Source organism: Pinus tabuliformis, chromosome 2_2 (assembly GCF_031772625.1).
Source record: "Pinus tabuliformis cultivar Carrire ecotype Pingquan chromosome 2_2, CPIR1, whole genome shotgun sequence".
In the NCBI taxonomy this organism is placed as follows: domain Eukaryota; kingdom Viridiplantae; phylum Streptophyta; class Pinopsida; order Pinales; family Pinaceae; genus Pinus; species Pinus tabuliformis.
In genome coordinates this window covers 741006830-741022509 of record NC_142300.1, presented here as the reverse complement: position 1 = coordinate 741022509, position 15680 = coordinate 741006830, and the positions used below count along the sequence as shown (strand labels likewise).

At 33.0% G+C, this 15680-nt stretch overlaps 1 protein-coding gene across 1 annotated transcript; it reads right to left on the bottom strand.

Annotated features, from left to right (window-relative positions):
- Positions 1-1226: 1226 nt before the first annotated feature.
- On the bottom strand, positions 1227-14040 carry LOC149194793 (putative serine carboxypeptidase-like 23). Its single transcript, XM_089407798.1, has 10 exons — positions 13656-14040; positions 13270-13377; positions 11119-11214; positions 10932-11024; positions 10676-10761; positions 10248-10487; positions 2969-3102; positions 2779-2868; positions 1456-1561; positions 1227-1367 (listed from the first exon to the last, which is right to left on the bottom strand). The coding sequence occupies exons 1-10, from the start codon at positions 14038-14040 to the stop codon at positions 1227-1229; spliced, it is 1479 nt and encodes a 492-aa protein (XP_089263924.1).
- Positions 14041-15680: the final 1640 nt, after the last annotated feature.

Below are 15680 nucleotides of genomic sequence, written 5' to 3'. Positions count from 1 at the left end.
AACAATCATTATTATTATTGTTATTATTATTAATGAGATTTAAAAATATATTATTTATGAGAATTATTAACTTTGAGTGATTAGTTATTTATCTAACATATATGTTGATTATTATTAATGAGATTTAAAAATATATTATTTATGAGAATTATTAACTTTGAGTGATTAGTTATTTATCTAACATATATGAAAATTGATTTATCTCCTATAGATTGATTTATCTCCTATAGAAATGGTATTGTGATGTTTTTTTTAATGGTGTCCGAGTGTTATTCTTATTTAAAAAACTTGTTAGGGTTACGATAAAGAGCCTTGAAACTAGTAAATTCATGTAATGATTTTATCAGTTACATTGTTAGTCTTATCTTTATATATTGTGATCCTTGTCTTCTAGTAATCTCTAAAAACAAAATCTCTAAAAACCTCTAAAAACAAAATCTCTAAAAACCTCTATTATTCCCTGAATTAACTTCATGTACAACCATTTTTTTAATAAACGGTAATTTTTCTTTCTTCATCTTTTGACCTCTTGAAAAAAAATGTTTTAAGTTTACAATTTGATCTATGAATATTATAATACTCTTTCAAAATTTCATTTTCAATAATAACAATTACTTAAATGAAAACAATAACAAGTACAGCAGACGACTTCTCCATTTAGCTAAACTAATGAGAATCTCAAAAACGAAATCATATCCGAATGGACAAAAAAAATTATTCAACGAATTTGGACCACTAAAATGTCCCCGTCTCAATCTGTTGATAAAACTTGTTCAAAAAATCTCGGTCTCAATCAGCTAATTAATAAACGAGTCAATGAAAATTATCCACTTCAATAGCTAAATGAATGAAACTAACCATTAAAAAAAATCTTTATCTCAATGGCGTAATCAGATCTGGCAGACCTGAATCTTTTTATTATCCATCAACTCTGAAATGACATGTGCGTTCGCTAATATATTAAATTATGATCGAGATTTTCCTCAACGGTTAAATGTTTGCATTCACAGAATTGGCAGAGTAAATGGCTACGGCAGAAGATCCCGAATCCACTGATGGTACCGCGCCAATAGTACAATTGGAGGATAGCATTTACGCAAAGGAGAGAAAATTCGATCAAATCTATTTGTTTTGGCAAGGCCTCCCTTTATTGCAAGCAAGTTCGTTAAAATCTCACTATTTTGCCGAGGTCTTTCGCTTATTGCAAGCAATGTCGATCAATCCGATTAATTTGGCAAGGGTTTTCCATTCAGAAAATATTTAAACAACGTTAACGCCCTGGACGGTTGATATTCCGGAACTTCATGCCCTGCTCCTCTAACGGTGGCAAATGTCAAACCCTTGTAAATCACAGTGTATCCGCCGACCTGCACCATTAATGGGAATGCAGATCAAATCAATATTATCATCAGGACTTTACCGGTAAAATCAATGTAGCTGATTTGATTTTTTTACCTCGTCGCCATTAACCCACGGGTACCATGGAGTCTGAATTGGAAGCTTGAGCTCATCGATGGAGAGTTCTGTAGAGGTCACAGGAACCCTAGCATCTAGGTCACCGCTGAAAATACGAAACGGAAAATCGCCGTTAATGAAATTCTTGTATGATCACTAACAATACTGCACGCTCCCTTAAAAATCCGATACAGTAGTGAATAATTACGCGGTTAGGTTAATTTTTTTTATTCAAATTTTTATGTTTTTGGTAATGGTTTAATATTTTGATTTAATCAAATTACATAAAATTCTAAATTACAAATAAAATAAAGAAACATACAAATTAAAAATAAAATAAAATGGAATTCTAAATTACAAATAAAATAAAGAAACATACAAATTAAAAATAAAATAAAATGGAAGTAAAATAATTTATTTAATTTTTTTTTATATATTTTCATAATTAATGGTTTAACTTTTAGTGTATATATACAAATACTACTATTTTAGATTTATATTCCAATTTTAATTCTTGATCTATTAAGGTTCGAGGAGATCAAATTTATTGAGGTGCAAACTTCTTTAAGAGTGAAAAGATATTTGATTCCTTTCATAACTAAATAGATCTAAAATGCATCTTCAAAATTCCGGAAAGGAATAAATTTATTGAGATTCAAACTTCTTTGAAAGTAAAAAGATATATAATACCTCTATGAGCTTAGTAAATCTAAAATTATAGATGTATAATAAGTTTAGTAGATCCAGAAATATAGATATCCTATTATATGTGAGAAAATAATCTTTTTCTTACTTTGAATTTTTATATTATAATCATAAATAAAAAAAAGTTAGCATATTATGATCATTTGGTCACATCAATAACTATTTACATTAACATTAAAGGGTCATGGAATGTCCAATATTAACTATATTACATATTAAAATCTATACTTAATTTTTTCACATTTAACTAAATTATAAAAATAAAAAAAATAAAAACAAAACAAAACAAAAAATTATATATATTAACTAATAATAAAATATATAAAGTAGATGCAAATTATCATTTTACACATTATTAACTAATAATAAATTATATAAATTGGATACACACTATAAATTATCATTTTACACATTATTAACCAATAATAAATTATATAAATTGGATACACACTATAAATTGTACAAATTATTTGTATAAATTGGATACAAATTATTAACAAATAATACATGTAGTGTATCATCCACATTTGATTATGTAACTGTGTTATTAATAAATTGGCAATTGCAATTAAAATTCTCTTATATCATAAAAGAAAACAAAATTGTTTTATATCATACCTGAAAACAACTATCCGCAACCTACTTGCAATTAGTTGACGATAAATTGGTAAGACAGTTGAAACAGAATCCGCCCAAGACAGAACATCACTGGTACGTAGTCACATGAAACTATGTTTCAGGAATAAAGTGATAAATTCAAGACGATTCGAAAATTAAATTAACTAGGTTTAAGTCTAAAGACTGATACCTGCACGAGGTCCAGCTATAAGGTATGTTTGTTACATTTGCATGTATGGCTTTCTGAACATCCGGGCTATTAAGATACGCGCTTATGCCGTAACCCCTGCAAGGATCATATCCTGGAATTCCTGCTTCTTCTCGCTATTTACACATCAACCATAAGTACAGTCAGTCAGTCAGTCAATCTTGAGTGGAAATGTTGCTGCATTTGGGATGTCAACAAGAAATAAATAAATATAAGATGGCATGTATCATTGTGTGTTTAATTTATGTAGATTCTATATTAGATTTCCAAACTATTATTTATAAAAAGAATTTAAATTGGTTTTAAGTGGAAGTCTATTAAATTTTTATAATATTTTAACATTTATTATCTAAATAACTATGATTAGAATTGTGAATATCTAATCTGTTCTTGTAGAGATAGGGTATTTTTTATTGTAAGTTTATCTATAATTTAGATTAATATGTTTCAGATTAATCACATTATTAGGATTTGGTCTAGGTTTAGAATCAATTAATGTGGCTCATCTTAAGTCAAAGTGGAAAAAATCATACAATCTTCATGAATAAATAGTAAGGATGCATCATTGTTTAGGGTCCATTGATTAAAACTAGCCATTGAAAACTAGCGGTTTTCAACACTAGCCATTGAGTACTAGTTCTCAACGGCTAGTTTTCATCAGCTGACCCTCTACAGTGATGCATCCTTACTATTTATTCATAAAGATTGTATGATTTTTTCTACCTTGTCTTGACGACAAACCACATTAGTTGGTTCTAAATGTCAACCAAATCCTAAAAATGTGACACATTTATCTACATTATAGATCACAAAAGTCTCAGATGTAACTTTATCCATAATTATTAAAATTTTAAAATATTCTAAAATCGGTAATAATTCTGTAATAAGTTAAAAATAACTAACATTATCCATATCTACATTTTTGTAACATAATTCATATATTATATAATATAGTTAATATATTATATAATCACTTCATTCATAGTCACTAAAATTTCAAAATATTCCAGAATTTATAACAGAAATAACGATAACTAGAAAATAGATGGGTTTATTTTACTATATATATTGTTGGAATTTAATTCCAACTGCAACAATGAACAGCTGGATTTGCAGTAAATACTCCAGCCTGTTCGATGCCTTAAAGTCAAGCCCGATATTTTTGCACATTAATATGCATTAAAGTTTCAATTGAATTCCCCTGCAGACAGCCGACTTGTTTTTTGATAGAAGCATCACCGCCTTGCTGCATTAAATTCGGTGATAAGCATTAGAAGATATTCTGTAATATTTTACTGTTTAAATCAGATATGTTTTAGCATATAAATACCACACAGCAGTTCTGTTTTGATGTTAGCAGCAGATTGATAGAGAGCAGAGGAGAGCACGCAGCAGCGTGAAGATAACACTTGCCAGATAGTGAAACGCACAACAGTGCACAGCAGGAGTAGATGCAACAGTGCAGTAGAGAGCAGAAAGGGGAAAATGCACAGCAATGCAGATATTTGAATGAAATTTGTTTAACAGATGTTTATTTGTGTGGAACAGAAGAGTTTCTTGGTGAATCTGTTTTGTAATAGAAGTTGTGAAATTCCCTCAGTATGAGGAAGACAAATCTGTAACAATTAGTTTATTTTTAATAAACGCAAGTTAATTTTTCCTGTTGTTGTTACACCGTAACTCAAAAAATACTTGACGTCAAAAATTTATGTTGCTGCAACACCACGAACAGCGTTGCTGCAACACAAGTTACAGCAACTGAAAAAACTGTGTTGCTGAAACACCGTTTCCAGCAAGCGATTTTCTGTTTTTCTGTGCAAAAACAGAGTGCAAAAACAGAGCAATTTTTGTCTGTCTGTCAGAAAATTCCAACATGGTATCAGAGCTGGTCTAGGCACTCAGTGAGTCAAAAATAGAGCTTGTTTTTCACTGTAGGAGATGTAAGAAGCTTGTTTAGCAAACTTTTTCCAGCAGAGAAAGTTTTTGCTTGTTTTCATTTTACAGTCAGTATCTCTTCTTTACCAATACTGGTTAAGATGACAGATGCTGGAACAGGTTTGAGAAATTCCCAACTGCCACAGTTTAATGGGAAAAATCACAGTTATTGGTCCATAACAATGAAAACATTGTTTGCTTCTCAGGGAATATGGGAGATGGTTGAAAATGGCTACGCTGAACCTGCAGATGCAACAGCACTGACTGCTTTGACAGTAGCAGAAAGGGACCAGTTGAAGGGCGACAGAAAGAAGGATGCCAAAGCCCTCTTTTTCCTCTTCCAATCAGTACATGAAAGTGTTTTTCTGCGGATTGCAGCAGCAACAAAATCTAAGGAGGCATGGGATATTCTCAAAACTACTTATCAAGGCATGGAGAAGGTGAAGACTGCAAAGTTGCAGATGTTGACGAGAGACTTTGAAAATCTCAGCATGAAGGAATCTGATACAATATATTCATTCTTCACTCAGGTTATTGGCTTGATAACCCATATAACATCTCATGGTGAAATTCTTGAAGATAGAAGGATTGTAGAGAAAATCTTGAGATGTTTACCCTCAAGGTTTGATCTATTGTGGTGACAATAGAAGAAACAAAAGATCTCTCACAGTTCACGGTATATGAGCTGAGTGCTTCTCTTTTGTCTCAAGAACACAAACTGAGTAGAGGAACAGATTCCTCTTTTGAGCAAGCATTCAAGACTCAGATGTCTTTTGGCCAAAGAAGAGGTAGAGGCAGAGCAAATAACAGAGGTCGTGGAAGAAGCCAAAACAGAGGCAGAAATTACCCTGCTAGCACAAGCGGAAGGAGCTGCAATCAGAACCAAGCTGAAGGTTCGAGCAAATAGAAAGCTCATGCACAAAGGTATGACAAATCCCAAGTCCAATGTCATTATTGTAAAAAATTTGGGCACTACGCCAATGAATGCAAGAAAAAACAAAATGACATGAATAATAGGCAGAATGCTAATTTTGCAAATGAAGAAGATAGGAACGCAAACGTGCTGTTAACATGTGACATAGCACAAGACAAACAAGAAGATTTTTGGTTCTTAGACTCAGGTTGTAGTAATCACATGACTGGAAATATTGCAATGTTTGCCAATCTGGATGAAAATGTGAAATCTGAGGTAACAACAGGGACTGATGATAAGATATATGTCAAGGGTAAGGGCAGAGTCAGTATTCGAGCAAAAAATGGAGAACGGATGATTGTGCCAGAGGTATACTATGTACCTGGTCTGAAATGTAATCTTTTGAGCATTGGACAACTCATAAACAAAGGTTACAACGTGTTCTTCAAAGATGATTTGTGTACTATCAGAGACATACCTCCAAGTAAGAAGATCATTGTGCAGATGACCAGCAATAGAATGTTTCCTCTCAAACTCAGGGCAGATTTGGAGGAAGGCAGAACTATTGCGGCTGTAACACAAGAAGTCTTTCAGGAACAAGTGAAAGATGTGAATTGGTTGTGGCATTTGAGATTTGGACATCTCAATTTCGGAGGTCTGAATCTGTTGCACAGAAAGGGAATGGTAAAGGGATTGCCATTGATTGAGAAACCGGACAGCCTTTGTGAAGGCTGCATCTTGGGCAAGCAACACAAAGAAAGCTTTCCAGCAGGAAAGAGTATAAGGGCAAAAGTACCCTTCGAAATTGTTTACTCTGATGTGTGTGGACCGATGCAAATACCATCATTTGCTGGAAATAAATATGTTTTAACCTTCATTGATGATTACACCAGAAAGACATGGGTGTATATGTTGAAACAGAAGAGTGAAGTGTTTGAGAAATTCCGCCACTTCAAAGCTCTTGTGGAAAAGCAGTGTGGGCATTATATCAAAGTGCTCAGAACAGATAGAGGAGGAGAGTACATCTCCCAAGACTTTCTGCATTTTTGCAGAGAGAATGGCATACAAAAGTAGTTTACCGCAAGGTATACACCTCAGCAAAACGGTGTTGCTGAAAGAAAGAATAGGACCATTCTTGACATGGTGAGAAGTATGCTGAAGGCAAAACACTTGCCGCATGATTATTGGGCATAATCTTTTACTTGCGCAGTTTACATATTGAATAGATGCCCAACTAAAGCTGTCATGAACAGAATACCAGAAGAGGAATGGAGTGGTCAAAAGAAAATTGTCACTCACATGAGAGTATTCGGTTGTGTGGCATATGCACATGTGCCGGATCAGCTAAGGTAAAAGTTTGATAGTAAGGGGGAGAAGTGTGTCTTTGTTGGCTATTGTGATGAGTCAAAAGCATACAAACTCTATAATCCATCCACCAAGAAGTTAATAGTAAGTAGAGACGTGTAGTTCATTGAAGATGAAGCTTGGGATGGAAGCTTAGAAAAACAGTGAATGTGAAGACAATTGTGTCTCATGAAGAACAAGAGGAAGGGACAACAGCAAATAATCCTTCCTTGGTGGCTCCTCCTCCACCACAGCAAGTACAACAAACCACACCACAAGCTGGAATTCGAAAAACCTTGAGAAGTCAAGGAAGAACAGTTGTTGTTACACCACAAACAGCTGTTGCTGAAACACCACAGGGATCAGATATACCCTCAAGTTTGGATGGAACTCCAAGCACACCAAGAAGACCAAGATTCAGAAATCTGAATGAGATTTATGAACAAGGAGAGGTAAGTAACAATACCGGTCTGAATTCATTATTTACTTTGTATTGTCATATTGATGACCCAATTCATTTTGAAGATGTTGTAAATGAAGATAAATGGATCGAAGCAATGAATGAATAAATTAGTGCAATTGAGAAGAGTAAAACATGGGAGCTAGTGGATCTCCCTGAAGGCAAAGAAGCCATTGGAGTTATGTGGGTCTATAAGACCAAAAGCAATGCTGAAGGTAAGATTGACAGGCACAAAGCAAGGCTTGTTGTGAAAGGCTACAAGCAGCAGCAAGGCAAAGACTATGATGAAACCTTTGCACCAGTAGCAAGGACGGAAACAGTGAGAACAGTGTTGTCTATTGCAGCACAACACAAATGGAAGATTTATCATATGGATGTTAAATCTGCATTCCTGAATGGAGTGTTAAAAGAAGAGGTTTATGTTGATCAACCTCCGGGCTATGAAGTTGAAGGCCAAGAGCATAAAGTTTGTAAACTAAAGAAGGCTCTTTATGGGCTGAAGCAAGCTCCAAGAGCATGGTACAACAGAATTGATGCTTATCTGATTGACAATGGGTTTGATAAGTGTGATGGTGAACCCACACTCTACATAAAACAGAATGACGGTAAGATTATTATTGTTGTTTTATATGTAGATGATCTAATTTTTACTAGCAATGATGCTTCTCTCATTGCTGATTTTAAAGCAGTCATGAAGAGTGAATTTGAAATGACTGACTTGGGCTTCTTAAGATATTTTCTTGGAATTGAAGTAGACCAAAGTGACAATGGTGTTTTCATTTCTCAAGATAAATATGTAGAAGCTGTGTTGAAGAGATTTAACATGCAGAACAACAAGGCTGTTGTGACTCCAACAGTAGTGGGGCTGAAATTAACCAAAGAAGACAACAACAAATATTTTGATCCAAAACTATACAAGAGCATAATTGGCAGCCTTATGTACTTGACTGCAACTAGGCCAGACATTATGCACGCTGTGAGTTTAATCTCTAGATTTATGGAAAGACCGAAAGAGACTCATTGGCAGGCAGCCAAGAGGATTCTAAGGTATGTGAATGGAACGAAGGGGTTTGGTATTTTATACTCCTCTACTGAAAGTTTCATGTTGACAGGTTACACTGACAGTGATTCGGCTGGAAGTATTGATGATAGGAAAAGCACATCGGGATATGTGTTTCATATGGGATCGGGAGCCATCTCATGGGCTTCCAAGAAGCAACCAGTTATGGATTTGTCAACAGTAGAGGCAGAGTATGTTGCAGCAACAACAGCAGCATGCCAAGCAGTATGACTAAGAAGAGTTCTCAAAGATTTGTATCATGAACAAGAAAAGGGCACAACCATTTACTGTGACAGTAGCTCAGCAATAGCATTGTCTAAAAACTCTGTTTTTCCATAAAATAACAAAGCACATAGACACCAAACTTCACTTCATACGTGAATTGGTTAACAATGGTGAGATTGTTTTGCAGCACTGCAGAACAGAGGATAAACTTGTTGACATCTTGACAAAACCATTAGCAAAGAAAGGTTTTGATCATTTCAGGAAATGTCTGGGTATGCAGCAGTTGAGATTAAGGGGGAGTGTTGGAATTTAATTCCAACTGCAACAATGAACAGCTCGATTTGCAGTAAAAACTCCAGCCTGTTTGATGCCTTAAAGTCAAGCCCGATATTTTTGCACATTAATATGCATTAAAGTTTCAATTGAATTCCCCTGCACACAGCCGACTTTTTTTTTGATAGAAGCATCACCGCCTTGCTGCATTAAATTCGGTGATAGGCATTAGAATATATTCTGTAATATTTTACTGTTTAAATCAAATATGTTTTAGCATATAAATACCACACAACAGTTCTGTTTTGATGTTAGCAGTAGATTGATAGAGAGCATAAGAGAGCACACAACAACGTGAAGATAATACTTGCCAGATAGTGAAATGCACAGCAGTGCACAGCAGGAGCAGATGCAACAGCGCAGTAGAGAGCAGAAAGGGAAAAATGCACAGCAGTGCAGATATTTGAATGAAATTTGTTTAACAGATGTTTATTTGTGTGGAACAGAAGCATTCCTTGGTGAATCTATTTTGTAATAGAAGTTGTGAAATTCCCTCAGTATGAGGAAGACAAATCTATAACAATTAGTTTATTTTTAATAAACACAAGTTAATTTTTCCTGTTGCTGTTACACCGTAACTCAAAAAATACTTGACGTCAAAAATTTACGTTGCTGCAACACCACGAACAGCGTTGTTGCAACACAAGTTACAGCAACTGAAAAAACTGTGTTGCTGAAACACCATTTCCAGCAAGCAATTTTCTGTTTTTCTGTGCAAAAACAGAGCAATTTTTGTCTGTCTGTTATGGAATTTATCAGAAAATTCCAACATATACTTCGTTTATAACTACTAAATTTCAATATATATCTATTTCGTTTACAACTACTAAATTTCAAAATATTCTAGAAACTGCAATCTACATTAAAATGCACTAGCCTTGTGAAAAACTTTGTAATAGGATGAGATTAAGGTCATAACTTCAATGTTGGTTTCTGATTGCCCTGGAACATATTTCGGATTTTTAAGAATTTTCTGTTAATTTTCCCTTACCTTTGCCTTTTTCGATCCATTCACTATGCACCTGGGAGCATAGATACCGTCAATATTGATATTTCCCATTTCATTATACACTTGATCTTCCAAAAGTTGGCACACTGATTCATCGAATTTTGAATTGGTACAGTTTTTGATTACTTGCTCATAGGTTTGACTAGATATCAATGCATGACTCCGTGCGTACTGATATGTTCCGAGAAAATCCGTGTCACTATTCATTACGCCATTCCCCACCTGCATAAATTGAACGTTCAAGCTTCAGATTGATTGTGTACATGAGTTTCCAAATATGATAATTTAGCACCATGGCATTCGATAGAGTTTGCAAATCTTTACACAGGGATTGAACAAAGATATTCGTATATTGAATTCTCTTTGTATAATGAAATTTTCTGAAAATCACAAGTCTGAGCTGAACTCACCATTATTCCTCTGAAATTAATAAACGATGCCTGCGACACCTTTTTGTGCTGTAAAATTGTTGAAGCCAACTCTGGAATGTAATATCCTAAAATCAATAGTTAATGTTAGCACCTTCATGAAAAATTAATATATCAATCTAAACTAGTGCATTATTTTAACGGTAACAATCTGCGATTGCGCTCATCACAACTTTAAAAATAACTATTCGAAACTCAAAACTTGTGCATCATAGATAGTTATTAGAAATGACACTACCTGCATAACTTTCGCCTGCTATGTAAAACCTCCGGAATTTATACTGTGGAAACCTGTTAAACCAGTTTACCAGGAAAGCATACGATTCTTCGGCTGGAATAGAACAAAAACCCAGTTAAAAAGTTTAGATTTCACGGCATCGCTAAAACGCGAATTTTTTCTAGAAACCAAACAATTCGCAAGTTACCCGTTAGTTTATCGCCAGTTTTCGTATAATCAGAGCTGGTGTTTGAGTACGAGAATCCGACGCCTGCTGGGGACTCCAAAAACAATACGTTCGCCACTGTAACAGTTCAATATACATGAAACGAGTGAGCAAACCTGTGGATGGTTAGAAACGTTAGGATGGTTAAGAGTTTTTATTGGTTTCTTAAGAGATTTTATTTCTTTCCTTTTATATTTTTCAAATATGTTATTTTCCAAATTGTTGTTTGCATGTGCATTTAAAAAAATTTAAGTGTACTTTTTGTTTATATATATATATATATATATATATATATATATATATATATGTATGTATGTATGTTCCATTTTGACCAAAGTTGGAGACCTAGCTTACTTTTCTGACACTCTCAGAAAAATGAGAACATGCAAAGAGAAACATCCTCCCGAAAATGTTTCCCTTCCAGGTGGGAAACTTACATATTAATAACTTATCACTCTTTACTATTTTTGATTTTTAATATTTTCAATTTATTGTTTTAAATTGGTTTATTATTTTTGCTAAGACTAATTATATTTTAAAATGAGAAATTTCAATTAATATATTAATATTTTACCACTAAGATTTTGTTTATAGTTTATAAATTAATATATTTTATTCTTAAATTTTATTTTTCTATTTTTATAATATTCACAAATTTGAATTTCATATTATTTTTCTCTTTTTTATTTACATTATACAATAATTGCATAATCTGAATTGTTGTTGCCTAATTTTATTATTTATTTTGATTTTTTGTATTTTTTTTTTTTTTTGCCTAGGTTTAGTTTAGGCTAGGGTGAGTTCTTTATATTGGATGAGAGACTTCCATATTCAACTTCTCTCTATAAAAATTAAGGCTATGACCTAGTGAAAATTAAACCCGGAACAAACCAACTAATCTATAATTTTTAAACTAAAAACCTCCATATTAAAAAATTGAACTTCCCATTTCTTATAAAATTTTTCAAAATTTTGGTATTTCACACCTTCTATATACATCTCTCAACTATTTTGTCACATCCTGAATACATAGTGTACACTATGTAACAACCCCGCATTATTAAAGAAAATGTGAAGCCTTCACTTAATTTAAATAATAAGATGTTATTTAAAAAAAATATATTAAAAAAATATGAAGTCTTCACTTAATTTAAATAATAAAATATTATTGTAAAAACAAATGATATATATATATGTAATTGAAATAATAAAATATTATGTTTTAAAATTTTAATATATATTCCAATCTTAAATTTAAATTAAAGTAATAGAAATTAATCCAATATAATACTTCAAAATAAACAAATGAATATAAATAAAATAATACTTTTTTCTTTGACTAATATATGTTATCCATTCATCACTCATATCACTCATAGATGGTCTAATATATTTTGTAATATTTAAAAATAAGCAGTTGACTATTAATAAAGTACTAATCCTTTTCATTGCGTTTAATATAAGTTGACATGTTTTAATATATTTTATAAATTCCATCCGTGCATCCACACTGAAGGTAGAATGTCCTCAGATTGTTCAACTGATTGAATTAATATATTTTAACTCACATTAATGATAATTTAATTTTAATTTTATGATAAGTGAAATTCATTTTAATATTAATATTTTCAAGAAGTGAAATTAGTTTAGTGCATGAAACTTTTTATTTATACACTATGAAACTTATTTAATTATTCGATTGCTAGAATTTATTAAAATGTTTGAATTTGAAACTTTGAAACGATCTTAACTGAAACTCTAAAATGTTAGAATCATGTTCAGACTTTTCCCGATGTGAAATGTTAAATCTATGAAGAATGACATTGATCTAAAATATTAAAACTATTAAGGATGGAACTGAGATGGTAATATCCTAATTTAAATCCTCTCCCTGTTAACCTAATCCATTTAAGTCCCGGATAACACTACGCTGGTGCTATCTTAATTTAAATTCAATAACTGTTAATTTAAATTCTGCAAGGGCTAACCTTAACCATTTTAAATGCGGGATGGAACTCTTATCCTAATCCATTAAAAATGCGAGCAAAAGAGATACGAGTAAATTCATATGCATACACATGATACATTTCAAAAAAAAAAGGATGTCCAGATATAAAAGAGGGTAATACTGGCCTTTGTTCCATGCGTGGCGATTGTAGCTGAGAGTCCTGCTGAATGGCTTAAGGAGAAAAGGCCCTAGTTCCTGCAGTGCTCCAATACCAATCGACGAACATCCAGGACCTGCAGGAACAATGAATATTTCTTCGTAAAAACAATGAAAATTTTAGAAAATCTAGTAATAATTTTTTTAGAAAAATATTTATGTGATATATTTACATTAATTAGTTTAAAATATCTGGAATTTAAATATTTTAATAAAAATGTTTATGTGATAGATTTATATTGATTAGTTCAAAATATCTAAAGCCAAAATATTTATATAGTAAATCTTAAAAATACATTTCAAATTAACTCTGCTCACAAAAACCACCAGAAAAACAAATAATCAAAATATTTACCGCCGTTAAGCCAGAGAACCAGCGGCTTCTTGATGGGATTTCGAATGGCCTCGGCGAAATAGTAGAAAAGCGCTCTGCCTGCCTTCGCATCGACTGTGACATATCCAGAGTACTGTCGAAATGTGAAGCCGCGCGGCTGCCCGGGGAGGCCTTGTGGGAGATAATCGGCTTCCTGCGGGTGCTCCTCTGTCAAATATTCTGAATCATTCTTGAAGCTGATCGTGGCTGTCGCAGACCCCCACTCTATAGTTTCTACTGAGTGGCTTCTGTATCTTGTCGCATTGAACCACAACCGCAGTTTGTCACCTTGAGAGATGAGCTGATGAGAGGGAGCAACTGCTGCTGCCAAAATGATCGACAGAAGCAAGCACTGCATTCTCTGCATCTTGACAACCAACCAAAGAAGGAGACGCCCAGGTTCTCTTCTCGATTAGGGTTATCAAGGACATACTAATCTGAGGAGAGGAGAGGCCACATGCGGTAGTTATAGTTGCTCCTAACAGGTATCTTGGAAACAGGTGAGCATAAACCGGAGTTGGAAAAGGAGGGAATCGAAGTCAGAGTAGAATAGGATACGATGTTTGGAATCGAAACCAGCTGTTATTACAGCCAGTTAAGAAAACTTGTTAGATGACAATTCCGCAGAAGGCAGCGTTCCAACCTGGAGAAATTACGTTTACATTATGGTATTCACGTTATGAACCAACAAATAACTATTAACACAACCTTGAATTCGATACTTTTCTTCACAGCCACAAAGTCTGGCGATGTTTACTAATTTACGGAATTGGAGGAGAGTGTGTTATATTTTATATTTGAAAGGTTGATCTGAGATGGTTGAGAAATTTTCTCAATTTTTTTCCTAAGTTAGGATTTTAAGTTAGAAATAAGTTAGATGTGAGAAATTCTATGTATTAAGTAAATTTTTAATGTAATGTGTCTTTATAGAATTGGAGGAGAGTGTATTGGAGTTAATGCTTACTTCTTATGTGTGAGAAATTTTATATATTAGACTAATCTTTGAATGTAATGTGTGTACACTAAATTGGAAGAAAGTGTGTTAGAATTAATGCTTACTAAATTGGAAGAAAGTGTGTTAGAATTAATGCTTACTTCCTATAATTGAGATATTGGTTTGAGATAGTTGAGAAATTCTCTCAACCTCTCTTTCTAAATTAAGAATAAATTAGATTAAAAACTATAGATATTAAAACAAAATTTTGAATATAATATGTATATTAAACTCATAATTTTTATATAAAATATATTAATAATTTCAACCACTTTTAACTTAGGTATCAAAATCTATCTAACCTAACTCCATTTTTAACTTGGTATCAAAATCTATCTATGTAGTAATGTGTTGGGTTTGCGATGTGTGACGTCTGGACTGATAAGAAACAGAGAGGCCAGTTGATCTTATTTCTTAGTTCCAAGTCTCTTGTCAGGTGCTCTGTCTGGAGCTTTAATTATTGGAATTTCATTCGCTCGTATGATTTCCTGGTGGCGCTACAAAGAACCAAGATCCCATTCCTAGAATTGAAATTCGATAGGAGTCGAGTTTGGAATTTGATGGGCATACAAGTCAACGCCTGCTTTACGCCTAGTTGACAACTACGAAGAATGCATTCTCCATGCAATGCAATGTTGTTTTTTTATTAATTAAGCTCACGGCCTGCGTGTCGTTTATCTGTAAGAGTATGTGTATTTTTATGTAGTAAATAACTATGTTTAATATTAATTTGGTATGTAATCTACAATGCGGAGGAGTTCATTAAATTGTTTAATGGTATGAATCTATTTACATAAGAACCCGTAAGTAAATATAGTAAATATATTTATTGAATAAGTAAATATAGTGGTAAATGAATATTTATTGAATAAGTAAATATAGTGGTAGATGAATATTTAGTGAATTTTGATGATGAATTTAGTGAAGAATTTGAACTTTTTAAATTCTTTTACATGGATGGTTGTCTAGATAGTAAGGTAGTTGGAGATATTGGGAAGAATCCCTCATTGGTT